Genomic DNA, 16,204 nt, shown 5'->3' on the forward strand with positions numbered 1-16,204 from the left:
GGAGCTGCTCTCCTGCAGGGACCCCTCAGGCCTCCGTCACAGCTCGTCACGCAGAACTCCAGGCACAACGTGGCGTAACGCTTCTGTTCTGTTGTGTTGTATTCCTCACACTCACCACGAGTCAAATACCGACGAGACTTATTTCACTGAAAAGCCGGGGGGGTTCCGCTCCAAAAACACTTTCAAGGACATATAGTGCAAAGGTTACAAGGGGAAACAGGGTATTCTGTTGTTCTGAATCCCTTTCAGAGCCGATGGTCACAAGCAGTGACACAATGCTCATGTGCAGCCAGAGCAGGCTGATGCGTTCCTCAGTTTAGCTTGCAAAAGCATCCCTTGCCGTCTGGCAAAGGCACGGAGCTGCAGAAAGTAGCAGCAGGGACCCAGGCCAAGGAGTCCCCATTTTCTGAGTGAGAAGGTGAAGAATGAGGATCAGGACCAACCCCACATGAAAGAAGAAGAAGAAACGTGTGGCACCTTTGGTTACTTTCCAAAGTATGACAGGTACCAATCACAAGCACACTTTTTGTCTTCAGAAACGTGCTCCGCCGCTGTGCTTCTTGGCCAGGGATGCACGGGAAGCGCCCTCGTGCCTGCCCTGCGCTTGCCTTGCAGGCAGGGAGAGCTGACAAGGGGCAGCTCCTAATGGGGCAGCGAGCCTGGAGCCCTGCCAAGCAGAGGCTGTTCTGCACAAGCGAGAAGCCCTGGGGAAACGGAGCCGAGGGCAGAGCAGAGCTGGCTCCTGCCAAGGCTTGTGATGGGCAAGAGAGCCAGAGCGCCAGGGCACGGGGGTGCCTCGGAGGTGCAAGCGCAGCAGGCGAGAACCTGGCCGAAAGGGCTCGGAGGAGCCCTGACAAGGGGCTGTGCTCAGTGCGACAGAGGACAACAAGCAACTCCTGGGGGGACCACACTGGGCCCCCTCCCCGGGAGCCCCGAAAGCTTCCTCCCCCCGGGTGCGGGGCACGAGGGCCACCTTCGTGGAGCACGAGCAGCGGGCACCCAGCCAGAATGGCCCAAAGGAGCCCTGGCCAGGGGCCCTGCGCGGTGCTGCAGAGGCAGGCAAAAAACCCCCGGGGCGGGACGCTTGGTAGCCCACCGCGGGGGAAAAAAAGCCTTCCTCCCCCCAGCTGCAGGGCACGAGAGGCCACCTTCGCGGGGCACGAGCAGCAGGCGGTGACCTGGCCCGAGGGACCCGAGGAGCCCTGACAAGTGGTCGCGCTCAGTGCTGCAGAGGAAGGCGAAAAACCCCCGGGGGCCAGTGCCAATGTGCCCCGGGGGAAAATTCCTTCCTGACCCCAGGCAGCGCTGGCGATCGGCTGTTCCCTGAGCACGTGAGCGGGACCGGCCTCCTCGTCCCACGGGCCGGGCACGCCTCCCGGGAGATGCCAAGCCTCTCCCTCTGACCTGGAGCCATCGCAGGGGCTTCCAAGAGTGACCAAATGCCCCCGGCCCGAGCTACTCAGGGGGCAAGACTCCTGCTGGCACCTGATGGGACACCAGTGGGTGCTCCAAAGCTCCGGGACCCCTGGCAATACCGCTGCATCTTGTTTCTTACGGCTGCTGCCCCTGGCTCCACGGGGATGAGGACGGCGAGCCCTGCGGCGCTCCTCAAGAAGGCGTTCCCGTGGTGTTGCCACCGCTGTCCAGCTGAGAAGGCCCGACAGCCTCGGGCACCCCCAGGGGTGGGTGGTTCTTCTCCTCTCCTGAGGGGCTGCTGTCTGTTCCCCAAAGGCTGAAACAACATTTCCACCCGTCAGATGGGCTTTGGCCGTGGCCCTGCCGGGAGCTGCCCTCGCAGCGGAGAAGCTCCAGCAGCCTCGTCCAGGCTCCAGGCTCCCTCCCTCAGCCCCCAGGGAATTCCATGATTCCCTCGAGGGCTCCCTCTCGGGTGTCTTCAGGCCGGTGCCAGGCCACCTCTGGCAGGGCGACACGGGACGATGCCCCTTTTATACTCCCCCGGGGCACTGTGACAGCGCGTTGCCGGGTGACGGCGCTGTGACATGGGGTAACACGGGGGTGACACATTGCCCCATGCGCAGCCCCACCCCCGCCCAGCATCCTTGGGAGGAAGGGCCCAGGGGGCTGTCCCTGCCCTCGGTGGCCATGCACGGGGCACAGCTGATGGGTGTCCCTGACGCCTCCTCTGCCACTCGGCTCCCGAGGACAAACCCCGGGCTGTTCCTCCTCTCTCAGGCTGTGGCAGGGACCGTCCCTGCAGCCCAGAGCCCAGCCCTGTCACCGTCCCCTCTCTGCGCCAGAGCCGACGTCCATGTGGCCCTGCAGCCAGAAGGACCAGGGACTTGATCTGCCTGGGCACAAAGCCTTTTCCAGGATATAGCAGGAGATGGGTTCAGCAGCTGCAGGCTGGAGGAAAGCCAAAGTGTGACCAGAGCCATAGGTTGGGACGGATGGTGCCAACAGATCGCCATGGTAATAAGAGAGGCTTTGACAAGTGAGTGGAGGTTGAACTGACATGGTGGAAAGGTTGGTCATTTTGAGACCTAGAACATTTGGGTCTGTGCCCAAAGCACGGCCAGGCAAACAACAACATTTATAAACTGCAAAAATAGCCCATTGCTGCTGTGGCTGTCACATCCCCGTGTCCTACTGAAACTGAGCTGCGCAGCCCCTCTGTGAAACACACACGTTGGCCGTGTTTGTACAGGATGTAAACGCGCTTCAGGCACAGGGTAGGACATTCAGAGCTCATCTGTCACTTTAACCTAAGAGTTATTTGCCTACCTCTATTTGTGGGAGGATGTTTAGATCTTACCTAAACCCTGGCAATTCTCCTTTTCCTTTAGGATTTAGCACTTGAAGTACTGAAAAACTAAGGAAGGTGCTGTTCTTGTTGTTTTGTCTGTTGGTGCCAAAATTGGTTTGTACTTTCAAACTATGTAAATAAGGGCATTTATACCATAGTCATTCATTTGGTTATGGTGATGCCAGAGGTGAAAGACAGGGGTTTGGTCCCCTCTGCAGGGACTTTGCAGAGATGTAGAGAGCATGTGTGATTTCCTCACCGTTCCTTACCAGTGCAGCAAGGGACATTTGCTACTGCACTGTCAGAGGAGGTTCGGACTTGTTACAGGGAAACATTTATTTACCAAGAAGCTGGTCAAACCCTGGAACAGGCTTCCTGGGGAGGTGGCCGAAGGCCCATGTCTGTCAGTGTTTGAGAGGCATTTGAAGAATGCCATTAATACCATGCTTTATCTTTTGGTCAGTCATGAAGTGATTGGGTACTTGGACTACGTAATCATTGTAGGTTCCTTCCAGCTGAACTATACTATTCTAGTCTAGTCTGTCTACTAGTCTAGTCTAGTCTGTTCTGTTCTATTCTATTCTAATATTTCTTGTGATACCTGCAGAGTTTGCTACAAGCTGTGGTACATCATATTCCTGAAAGCTGGACCTTTTGCAGTGTTATGGAGCAGGTACTTGCAGAATTCACATTGTCATAGAGGACTAGGTTTAATGTCCTCTAGGCTGGAACATGTGTCATAATGTCAGCTGTCTGGGCATAGAGGAGAGCATAATATGCATTCAATGAATTAAAAAGCATACCTGGACAGAAAAAAAAAAATTGTAATTAGTTACTAACCCCTCAGCTTATGTCACAATGACTGGGCAAGAAGTTGCTGTCTTTGGGCTCTGTCCTTGAGGTGTCTCATTGGAGAAAACAGTGAATTTTGTTTAAAAATGTACATATTTTCTTAACACTCCTAAGAGATTGATTCTCCCCAAGTTTAGAACATTTCTTGAGTGTTTCTAATGAAAGTCTTTGTTCTCCTGGTCCTTTGTCCTACAGATCTTCCTGATAATTACAGCAGAAAAACCTCCATAGCTTTCCTGTGCCATCTCCCAGTAAAAATGCCCAATGAAATAGTTTCCTTACCTCACCAGTGAATTTTTTAGCTATATCAGTAAATCAAATTTACTGATCATAAAAGTCTTTCATCTTTCCTGCTGTCCTTGTCCTAGGGTTTTCTTTATCCTGCCTGCATAGCAGTTGAAGGCAAAAGTTGCAGTAGCTCTGCAGGGGGCTGAGGGGCAAGGAGAGATGGCAGGTCATCTGTATTCAGGATGTCCCCACAAGCCAGTAACCACAGCTGGTTTGGCAAGAGAACACATTAATACCTTGCTCATGACATGCCAGAGGCCGTTAGTGCTTGCATGAGAGTCTGGAGAGGGACAAGAAGTAGTTTCGTCTGGACCAAGCCGTCCTCCAGACACTATTTCCACCCCAGTGCCAATGCCACAGCATCCCCTTGTGAGGCAAGGACAGTTGGGAGAGACAGCAATCTCATCCTCATCCACCCTCACCTGCATTGTCTTGCAGTGCTGAGGCCAAAGTGGCCTCCTGCAACACCAGTGCTGCCCCGTGAACCCGGTGTGTTTCACTGCTGAACCTCCCTTTCTGCAAAGGTGGTGGGGAGACATGGCTCAGTCCTGTTGCAGAAGCAGCAGAAGCAGCACAGCAAGGGACTGCCACCAGCTCAGGGGCAGATGTGCAAGCTGAGCAGCCTGTGTGGGTTTTCCCCCTTCCAGTTTCTTGTTTTCTTTCACTGCTACATTTTCCTTTCCCTGCAGTACTAAGTGTCAGCAGTGACCACTCAAATCCCATTTGCAGATATGGCTGCTCAGCTGTGTTCTTAATTTTTATCAGAGGCAAATTGTTTCCCCGCAGGTATTCATGAGCAAAAACTGTGCTATTCATTCTGTGACTGTAGTGATGACATTAAAGAAAAAGACATTTCGATGCCTTTTTTAAAAGGTTGTGCCTTTCGAATGAATAGAAATATTTATATATTCTATCTGCTTTAAATTTCTTGAAAGGGAAAAGAAAAAGATATCACTGTTTTGCTTTGTCTTCTTTTTTCTAATTAGAGTGGAATTGCTATGTAACAACGAGAGTGTTTGTTGCTACAACTAGTAGTTTGAAATACTGAAGATGACTATATAGTATTTTTGACAGTAAGAATTTTTTCCTTCTTACTGCAATAGGGCAAAAGCTATTGCAAATCAGTATATTTCTAGGGAAGTCAGGGGAACCAGGAAAATTCCAACTAAAATTTTGACTATAGTGTACAATAATTCTTGTGGACTGTGGAGACGCATCCCCTGGCTTCAAGTTCACATGAAATATCCATCATGCTCGATTAACTGAGGGCAGACTCCTCAATAAAGTTTTCTCTTGTGTTCAGACTATCCGTGAGATTGAAGCTCTTGGCATTGTCTGGACTGTTAGTTCAAGTGATCATCTGCAAAATAATTGGGTTTTGATGGGCTTTCTTGTTGACCTCACCCAGTGGATGCATGGCACATCTTAGAACCAGCTTAAAGGGCAGAACTTGTGGCACTATTTGATACTCCTGTAGTTTCTGGACACATGGATGAATGTTTTAAACTGTGGCAAGTCCAGCATGTTCGTTCATCTGCCCTTCTGTATACATTCCTCGACTTTCAAAACAGTCTCTCATGTATTAGCTATGTCTGCTTATAGGAATATCTATCACTGCTAATACAAAATAATAGCTTCTGGTGTGGTGCCTCAAGCTATTAATCTAACTGGAGCTGCGTGGAATGCAGTAGGCTGCTTTTGCGTTACACGTGGGGATGGGGGGGCAAGAGGGATGGGGAAATGAACAATTCTTGTTCCTTCATATAAGCATTGTACAAGTTGCATTGTTCTTCAACAATGTGTTTGCGGATATCCTCAAATCAAACCCCACTTCGACACAGTATCTGTAGTTAAACCTAAGGTGCCTCAGATCCAGCCTACAGGGTTTTACCAAAAATTTAGCAGCAGATTACAAGCTTTAGGCTCCTTTCTGTTTAGCAGAACTCTTTGAAAATACAGACGTCAGTTAAAGGTGTGTCCCCCTCAGGAAGGGCATGGGGCGGTATGAGATGGGCAGCCCTTAACTGTGGTGCTGCAAGCAGAACCTGAGGACTAGTGCTGGGTGAGAGCGTCCCAGTCTAAGCTAATTTTTCATTCGCAGTTGTCTGCTAAGTGGCAGCTCTGGCGTTCGTTCTTTCACCTGTGATGATCATTATATCTTAAGCAAATCAAGGCATAATGTTGTCGTAGGGCAGGTGTTTATACCAGGTGGATAGAGGGAGTCCTGACCTCTCTCAAGAATCAAAAGAAGAGTTGTATCAAAGAAAGGGTAAGAGGAGATACTGGGTAGATGCTGTCCTAGCCAAATCTGAAGTCTGCATGGCTGCTGCTCTGTAAGATGCTAAGTTGCACATTGTGCTGGCCAGAGCAAGCGGGGCAGCTAATGCACTCAGCCTCTTGGCTAAATCAGTGTCTGAATGACACAGTCTCTCTGTATGATGCTGCTTGTGTAACTATTCTAGTCTACACTGGCACTATCCAAGTACCTGTTCTCTGCTTTCGTTGCCTTGATGATAGCCATGGTCTTAAAAAATAATTATTTATTTGCCCTAAATTAAAAAACAACCACCCACCCACCCACCCACCCAAAAGGAAATTCATGCTTTGGCAGCATCAAGGTTAGAAACTTGTAATACTTCCATCACTCCATGCATGAAAGGTCCTGAGAATCATAACCTATTGAAGCCCACAAAACCCTTGTGAGGTAAGTACTGTCATTTTTATTCCCTTTTTTTCAAATAGAGAAACTGGGGTGAATGTTAAAGCCCAGGTTATGCGAGAAGTCAGTGAGAAATCTGGGAACAGAACACTACAGTTCTGAGAGAGAATATTCTCCCCTTCACTTTGAGTCTCTAAAGCCTGAAGAAATTAAATGTCATGGATCCTCTTTATCAACTCCTGTATGAGGATGATAAACAGCACTGTCAGTGTTCTGGATAAACCCCTTTAAACCTATTAGCCGAGTCATCTCTGCTGGCAACAACTCCAGTAAAATTCCAGTTAACAATAAACATTCCCCCATGCTGAGCAATGGAAAATCCAATAACGGTTTGGCTGAATCCATGCTGAGTACAGAAAATGGAATTAATCAGAAAAGTGAATGTGCCTCAAAGAACAGTAACTCACCTGGATATTTTTCAAGCTTTTAATGAATGTCATTCTAGCCTAGGTGAGGACAGGAAAGATTATGACTATGCATAAATCTGGATGTGTATTTCTAAAGTTTATGAAATCCATAATTTTTTGTTTCCCAAGACATTTTAGAGTACAATTGATCATGCAAGGAGTTTAACAAGATGAGAGTGTGACTGTTCTGGTATTTGATGTTAGCTAGCTTACACAGGGGAATCTTTTTCACTTCTTAGGATTCATGCTGAGAGCAATGACTTTTCTTTTAAAGTGCTTATCGTGCTAATTATTGACATTACTTGGTTATATTGTAAATAATAACAAGGCATAAGACAAATACATCTTGGTCGTACTGATGTTTAAGTTTTCATTCTACCTATGTAAAGGTGTAAGAAAGCAGGGCATAGTTTCAAATAAACAGACTCAAGAAGTTGAGAATCGTCAGATTCATATATAGTCCGCTTGTGACTTCCACAATGGCCTCTAGTTTACTGGAAAATCATATGAAACTCCTCAGATCTAACTATTCCTGAATTCTGGGAAATGGGATCTCAATCCAGATTTATTGCCTTAAAATGGCCTTGTTCAATATTCTGAAAAGTGAGGTGTATAGCTATCTGTGTGTAGATAGGTAAGTATAAAGTTGCTCTTCATTTAGATTTTGGCACTTTCATCTTCTGTCTAAACTGTTGTTTTATAACATTGAGAACATTCTTTGGGATTCACCTGTGCCAGTGCAGTCTTCTGGGATGTTCGAATAAGAGCATGATTTCAACATCAAGTCTTCCAAAGTGCTTAATTGCCCAAATTTCAATTTTGGAGATGTCTGTGTTTCATTCTAGAGTTTTACATCTATATTTGTGATACATATTTTCACATCTCTTTTTTCTTGAACCTTTTCTTAACCCTCTGTAACTACCCATTAACCCAAAAGACTCCTGGCTCAGGCTGAGAAACCCTCCTTTGTGCAGACAGGCTGTGCCAAATGGGATGGACACAGCTTCTGAGGAATTCATTTCTTGTCCACCAGCCAGTGAATGTTAGGCATGGTAACCACCGTTGTTCTTCCTTTGTCACCACCAGCCATCAAACCTCAGCTGCATCACATCAGGAGACCCCTTCACAGATCAGGAGAGTATTTCCCAACCTTCTGCAAGAAATCAGAGGACTATCCTGTGAGATGTAAGCTGCTTGACCAGAGGGGAAGGATGAAGAAGATCCAACATATTGCCCAGAGCTGGAATAGGAAATAGCTGAAGAGATAAAGAGGCATCTTCTGGAATGACGCTCCTCACAGGCAGATAGAGGACATTGTGTAAGCATTGCACAGGCCATGCTAAATTGTACAGCAGCTGCAATTCCAGAAAAAAGCAAGTGTATGATTTAGCTAAACAATATAATGGACATTTTGTTGGAAATGTTCGCAATAGCCGCCTTATTATTGCAGCATATGCTGACTTAGTAGTAAAATATTGGGCTCTGACCTTAAAAGAAGTAATTGTATACCACAGTCTCCTGTCAAATTAAGGAAGCCAATGCTTTCCTAGGTTTTTGGTCTCCTTATGGTGTTCTCAAGGTGACCTTCAGCCTACCACAGGGGAGACAACTCCTATTTCAGACAGCATGGGAAAGTATTTTCTTACCTAAGTGTAGTGATAATAAATGTCCTTCTGTCATAGTGTGATAGGTGTTCAGGAAGATGAAAGTAGGAGGCTGGAGTACAGGGTCGTCTCACTTTACTCATTGGAAAAAGAAGACATCACGCAGAGTTAAAATTATTCTTTGCACAAACTCTGATGAACAATAAATATCACAGATTGTCTTTTGTGGCATTAATTTAGTTGAGTTTGATCTCATGTGTTCTTTTGGTGCCCAGAGTGTCCCATGGGCCTGAGCTTCACAGCTGCGCATGCCCCCTCTGAAGTTCCTCTTTATACTGTGAGAAACGGTGGTGAACAACTCTATGCTCTTTCTCCAGGTCCCTGATGACATATCGCCTCAGCTGTCACTTGCCAGGCCTCTGTCCTGTTTGTAGTCTCCTCACAAAGAACCCTACTCTACTTTTTATCTTCCTTGCTGCTATTCTCTGTATCTTTTTTTTTTTTTTTCTTAATATCTTTCTGAAAGAAGGAGATGAGCACTGCACACAGTGCTCAAGATGCAGGTATACCAGAAATTTATAAAATTATGTAATGACACTCTGTTTCATCTTCCACACCTTTCTAAATACTTTTTTAAAGTTGTTCTTTCCTTTTTGAACCTCCTTGAGCACTGAGTAGTAGTTTCTGTAGAATTATATATAATAAATCCTAATTAATTTATAGCCCAAATGCACATATGGACTTGGGGAGTTGGGCTTGCCTTTCCCTATATGCATTGTTCTGCACTTACTGAATTGGTGGTTTTGCCAATGATACTACAGTAAGCTGCTGCTGCAGCTTTTTTTTTTTTTTTTTTTTTTTTTTTTTTATGTTACATCCTTTGTTTCTGTTCCCTGCTTGTTTTCTTCTTCCATTGACACCTTTTCCAAACCACCTTTTCTGGATAAGCAAGTTGAATAGCAGAGAAGACAATTCTCCTTTACTACAAAGGCTGATGATTTCATCCCACTGGGTTTTTTTTTATGTTTCCCCCATCATTAACCAGTTATCCACCCACCTTAAGATTGTATGCTATGATCTCCTTTCAGTCCATGATGGTTGAGTAGTTTTGACAGCCTTTGGAGCAGGACCTTGTCAAAATGGAGAACTGCAAACCATTATTGGCTCCTCCAAGGAAGGCTCAAAGATATGTGAGCCAATATTTCTTCTATAAAAACTCGGCTGACCCCTTTCTGCTGTAAGTATCCTTGCTACCTACCAATTTTATTATTTATATTTTCTAAAAGTTCACTCACTGTGCATTCACACTGCGTTATACACTACAGGTTTGTAACTATGTCCAACATCAAAACTGCACCAGCCAGTGTACGTAGCAGTGCTAGGTGACAGTCACTGTTAAAGTCACGGCTGGTTGTTGTGTGAAAAGAGCCAGGGTGTTTTTCCAGTGTTACAGATGTCCCTTGCTCCCTTGGAGAGGATCACTGCAACTCCGGGTGCACTCGCCCTGGGGTCTGACATCTCCACTACCTAAGTGCTCTGATGTCACCTTGTTTCACATCGGGTTTTTTTCTATTTTACCTTGTGCTTTATGTTTATGGTGTTGACCTTCACCACCATCAGAACTGGTGACTCCAGCAGCTGGGCTGGGTCACTGCCTAAACGAAATGCAAAGAGAAATGTCCTGTAAAGCCTCCTGCTTATGAAATGTGATTTACATCTAGGAATTCCCTGAGAACTGTATTTTGCCTGTAGAATACCCTGAAATGTTTTACACAAATAGGATGTAGAGAAATGCAAAATTATACTATCCTTCCAAATGCATTTTCTGTCTGTGTCATTTCCTTTCCTTTACGACAACTTTGGTTAATGCTTTACCTAAGAGAGTCCCACCTGACTGTTCTCTGGACAAGTGGACAGCACTGGGTCACTTGCAGAAGCTAAAAGGGGAACTTCTCTTTTTTTTTTTTTTTTCCTTTTCATTATTACCAATAGTTTATTGGGATTGTTGGTTTTGTGTCACTAGCATCTCACAGACGCAGTGATTTTTGTCTTTACCCTCCTGGCCCACACTCTCTCCTTTGCCGTGAAGCAGAGATAATTTGCCGTCTTGAATTTGCTGGTGTGTAGTCAAGGTACAGGGAAATGTAATGTCCTGCCTGTGGTGTCACGGGGAGCATGTATGGCTCCTACAAACTAAATGTAGTTCTGATCAGGTTCCTCTTAGCTCTCACTTTTCTCCAGCCAAGTGTGCTGTGATGAGTTGCTGTCTATTAGAGTCCCCTCTACAAAGTGCCTTGTTCACCCAAGTAGCTCAGAGAGTTTTTATTTTTTATTTCTCCTGGAGCTGGGGAAGGTGAAGAATGCCGGCAGATATTCATTGGTATTGGAAACGTATCTCAGGATGTCTCTTCCCTCTTTCAAAGCCTGGGGCTTTTGGCCTAAATGAAATACTGCAAAGTAGGGGAGAGGGTATTTGTGCAGACTGCTCCTTGTAGATACCAGATGATTCACAAAAATAATTCCTATGCAAAACTGGTTGTGCTGATGGCATCCAGCCTGATGAGCAGAGCTGTATGGTGGAGTGGATGGGCTCCTCCTCTCAGTCCAACCCTGACATCTAGTGTACACCAAAGGGAAATTTTCAAGTTCAGAAGTTCAAAAATGAAATCTGTTTTATTTGGGGGAGGTCTGGCTTTGCAGTGCACTCAACCTTTTTCTGCATTGATTTCTGAGATAACCACTTGCTGCAAGCATAGAAATAAGTCTGAGTAATCTGTCCCTCTTGGAAAGTCTTATGATCTCAGACTTATGACACCATTTAGACTTGCTATTCATTACTCATTGCAACTATCAACACTTGCAAATTTAGCCTTTTTTCTGTTTAGACCATTTGGGAACTGAATCTTTGCTCTAATCACTGGATCACTTTTGATACAGCAAGAAAGTTTGGTGCTCTGTTATTTGAAAGGGGTTTTTTTCATTATTTTTTTAGGAAAAGATTGAAGTCTGAATTAAAAAATCTACATGTTAAAATCCACAGTGAATGAGGCGTAGAGAGGCTCTTCCTTATATTTTGTATATTTCTATGTCTACACAGACAGAGATTGGAAAGGAAGATTGGCTCCAGGGGCAATTGCAGCAGCCAGAGCAGAGATGGAGGAGGGAGGAGGAGTTGTGGATCAGCAGCTCAAATGGACCCTTCCAGTTCTTTAGGTCATGAGGCAGACATCTGGGTTCATAAAGCAAATTTGATTCTGGACCAGCCATGTCCCTACTTCCTTTCTCCTTCTTATTGATGCCTGTTGTTCACTTCTGTTGTGCAGGTACCTGGCCAGCATGAGTCCTTCTGGCTGATCCCCCACTATCCTTGTACATGTATTCCTCCCTTTACCCCAGACTTTTCTCCTGATCTTTCACAGACCTGCTAAGTATCACCTAGCAGCTCCCTTGGTATGGATCCTGGGCTACAGTCACAGAACAGCTGAGGCTGGATGATGCCTCTGGAGTTGGCAAGTCTAAAGAGGATCCACTGAAGCAGGTTACTCAGGGCTATGTCCAGTTTGGGTTTGAAAAACTCCAAGGATGGAGACCCCCACAACCTTTCTAGGCTATCTATGCCACTGCTCAGTAGTAAAAGCTTTTCTTACTTGTGGCATTTCATGTATTTTGGTTTGTGCCCACTGCCTCTTGTCCTGGCAGTGGGTACCACTGGGAAGAGCGTGGCTCCCTCTTTACTCCCTCCTATCAGATCATTATATAAATTAATAAGATACCTTTACTTTCTCTTCTCTAGGCAAAACAGAATGTGGAAAACCAAACCTGGGATAGGTATAACTTTGTCTCAGACCCTAAGACCCCCTGGGGGCCTAAAACATGCTTTGAAGGTTGGAAAAGACTAAACAGCTTGGAAAAAGCCAAAGTTCACAGCAATGTGTCTCACAGCTATAAATAGGTAGCTTGCATTTTACAGGATCATCACACCTGTAAGAATAAGCAGAAATGGTCAATCAAAACCAGTTCTTTTATTTCTTGAATGTGCTCTCTAATTTTGCTGCTGCTTGTCCATCTGTCCAGTCTGTGTCTTTTCAGGATTCTTCAGGATGCTGGGTGTGAGGTTGGATTAAGCTTCCCTTCACAGCTCCTGGGTCTGACAGACTGACATGGGTTCCTCCTGCAGGACCAGGAGACAGTGTTGTGGAGTAGAAACTGGTTTTGAATGTTCATTCTTTCAATTTGTAGAAGAATTCCATAATACTGCTGTTTCTGTTTGCGCCACCTGACTCTAAGAGGCCCATGGCTTTTTGGGGGACATAAGGAACAGAATAATATGTATTTATGAGCTTATCTAAATACAAGTGAGAAGCCAAAATTCCTAATGTGCTTCACTGACATGCATTTTCGGTATTTGCTTGTAGATGCAATTGCTGGGCAGTCTGTCTGCATACAGGAATACTGTAAGGTCATGCGTACAAAATGTACATTACAAAATGTAATGTACAAAATGTAACTGTAAAATGTAATTTACAAAATGTAAAAGGTAGGAATGGCATAGGACATGCAAGAAGATAATCTGTTATGGTATCTAAACACATCTATTAATTTATGTGGTCAAAGCATTATACAGTTATCAATTTATTACGCAGTAAGACAAGATTTCAATGAGACAGAATTTTGGTGTGTTGCTAAACTCAATGCATGCAAATGCTGCTTTATCTGTGAATATAGTGTGAGTTAGTGATAGCATCATGAATGTTGCTTTGGACTTGTTTCTGCTGCAGTTTAGCTGGGCAAATCACTTAACCTATGGACCTCATGTTTAGCACTACAAAAACGCTCATCACATCCCCTTCAGATTGCTTTCTGCAGTCCTTAGGTGAAAGCTGCTGAAGTGCAAGGCCATTAAATCCTTTTGTCCTAATTCTGTTTTAAGTGGAGGCTTGTTCCTTAGTTTCTAGGTAGAGGTTAATTGAGAATTTGCTCCAAAAATATTAGCCATTAATAACCTCCTGACTGCAGTCAGTCTTTTATTTACTGACTGAAACAGCACTTCATTGCCCTGGAGGCCTGGGACGGGTTGTCCTGCCCAGACTTCTAGGGTGAGATGAAGTTCCAGCTAAATATCTGAATGCAAGCCAGCTACTAAGCCCCTAAAGCAGTCAATGCTGATGTGCAGACAATGTACACGACCGGTCTGGAGCATCCCAGTCTTAAAAGTGCTACAGAAAGGCTTAGCCTGTTCCTGTGCTTTCTTTTGTGATTTTGCTGTTATGGCCATGAGGGACCTTCAGGTACACAGGGTACGACAACATTTCTGCCCCAGAGCACACCAACTCCAGCCGTTTGCCTAGGAGAGCAATTTGTGCACTTTTAGCACTATCTGGTCTTAAAGGGAGAGTTCAGAGCCTGAACAACGATAAATAAACCCAATAAACCACATTCACACCATTGTATGATCCACACAGGATTCTGCAACACTAAAGGCTTTGTTTTGGGGAAGGGGCAGTGTTTATCTGATGTGAAAAAAATCTTATCTTATTCCCAAATAAAGTAATATTTAACACTTTCACTGAGTGCAATGAGGCAGGTGAAAGCTTTGAGAAACGACTCATCGCACTGCTTACCAGGAACATTGCGAAAACTCCTATTTACTTAATTGATCAAGTGAAAAATTACTTTTTAGTCCTTCACGTTGCTCCTGGGTGGGAAAACAGTAAATGCTGAATTACCAGGCTATGAATATGCGATTTTAAATGAATTGCAGCAAATGATGTATGTTGCGGCATTTTTATGGCTGGGCTTCAAGTTGATCTATGCAGGGATGGTAAATTAGGCTTCTGCGCCTTCAGAGATGTCACTGGGACCATAACTCCTCTTTGGTGAAGAACATACAGTTCTAGGCTTAAAGGGTGCTTTCTTCCCACCACCCAATACGCCACCCCCACCCCCCCCCTTAAGCTGTGTCAGCATTCGCCAGGCTTGGAAACAAATCCTCTTCAGACCAGTGAAGACAGTCACATCCCATTTGTGTTCCTGTCCTGTGTTGTTAAGGGCCTTCGTGCCTAAACAAGTGCATTTTCGTGGCTAATCCACTGCTGACATTCATCTTTTCAGAACTCCATGCTCTCACTTCTGCTGTCTTGTGCGCTGAAAATATTCACCAGCTTCACTGGTAAAGCACGACTTGAATCACACGTATTTCTTGTCATATACTTTACTGTGTACCTTACCTGAATATTGTTATATGAACTATTGATTGATTATCTTTTAATATTATCTTCTCTCGCTGATAGATTAACAGCACACAAAAAAAGTACATCTCCAAGGTATCAGGCATCCCATTAATAATAGAGCTGGGCTTTTGTACACTTTCATACATGAATATTTATTATAAGCTTGTTGTTGATTACATCTTGAAGCTAAGTATCTCAGAATGCACTGTGTTCTCATGAAAGATGCTGGGTCAGTCACTGTGGCAAATGGAGTCCAAACGAGTGTGCTCCTCGGCTGTCTGCTTAAGGGTGTTAAAAAGATAACTAAATTCAGTCTGCCAGGCTAGATCATCTTGAACCTCTCTGCTGAGGTCCCTAAGGGTCTGGCCGGCAGCACTTCTCCGTCTAGTGCACAGAGCTATTAAGGCAAGCACAAAACTACCCAGTTCTACCTATTTTGTATAATAGTCTACAAATACCTGTCTCGGTTTGTACAAATACTGAAGGCTGTAGCTGGCTGTGGAAACAATTCTTAATTGAATCAATGAGGTAAATTATTTAAAAAAAAGTGTGATGCTCTTCCACCTTGCGGTATGTGTATGCCGTTGAGTAGCACTATTCCTTTTAGTCAATTTTTACTTTCCCACTGTGATTTTTAATCTTTACAGCCCCTCCTAACTGACAACCTAGGACTCAGTTTAAAAAAAGAAAAAATGTGGAGTAAAAGGATCAACTATCCAACTAGTTTATCTTTCACCAGCCCAGGAACAAAAACTTTGAAAGATTTAAAAAAAAAAAACCGTCAATAGCCTACACTGGTGTCACAGGCAGGCATTGCACTTCCCATAGTTTCTCTTCTGAGAGCTCTGCCCTCCGTCCTGTTTGATGTGTCAATGCTGACAGCCCTTAGCTGTAAGTTTTCATTCTATGGTAAATCTACCCTTTCCTCCTCACAAACACAAGTCATGAGCAGATACAGGCAGAAGTGTTTACTCTGTGTTTCAGGGACTCTAAGGTCGATTCCTACCCTCCCACCCTCTCCATCTATCCCATCAGCTCTGCACGTGGGGATTTTCACTGCAGTCGGAGTTATTCCAGCAGAGGAATGCTGGACAAATGAAGTGAAATGTCAGAAGAAAAATATAATTTGAATCATTAGTTGAACTTCTACTGCTCTGTGCTACCAACCTCTCTGGCATCTAGTGCCAGGTACACTGGATTGGTGGTGTCTTTTATGTTAACCCTTATCACCGTGCTGCACAAAGCTAGATCTGATCTGAGGTGGATTCCTCGTTGACAAAAATCCTGGGAAGCTGCTTTTAGTAAACCAAGAAAATTCTTCCAACCCCACATGTAAGTGA

General features: G+C 44.9%; 1 protein-coding gene and 1 long non-coding RNA gene across 8 annotated transcripts in view; both read left to right on the forward strand.

The window, feature by feature from the left end:
- The window catches only part of LOC130148136 (dual specificity calcium/calmodulin-dependent 3',5'-cyclic nucleotide phosphodiesterase 1C-like), a 371,754-nt gene extending 359,350 nt beyond the window's left edge, over nucleotides 1-12,404 (forward strand). For 2 of the 7 annotated variants that reach the window (XM_056336358.1, XM_056336359.1), the window contains exon 19: nucleotides 8,117-12,404. In XM_056336358.1, coding sequence (XP_056192333.1) covers nucleotides 8,117-8,286 — 170 coding nt within the window. In that variant the 3' untranslated portion in view covers nucleotides 8,287-12,404. The remainder of the gene's footprint in view (nucleotides 1-8,116) is intronic. The other 5 variants (XM_056336352.1, XM_056336353.1, XM_056336351.1 and 2 more) reach the window with 4 other exon arrangements.
- An 821-nt stretch (nucleotides 12,405-13,225) lies between these two features.
- The window catches only part of LOC130148306 (uncharacterized), a 37,428-nt gene continuing 34,449 nt past the window's right edge, over nucleotides 13,226-16,204 (forward strand). Inside the window, exon 1 of the long non-coding RNA XR_008821518.1 lies at nucleotides 13,226-16,196. This is a non-coding gene — a long non-coding RNA (uncharacterized LOC130148306). The remainder of the gene's footprint in view (nucleotides 16,197-16,204) is intronic.

This window comes from Falco biarmicus, chromosome 4, assembly GCF_023638135.1.
Source record: "Falco biarmicus isolate bFalBia1 chromosome 4, bFalBia1.pri, whole genome shotgun sequence".
Classification (NCBI taxonomy): Eukaryota; Metazoa; Chordata; class Aves; order Falconiformes; family Falconidae; genus Falco; species Falco biarmicus.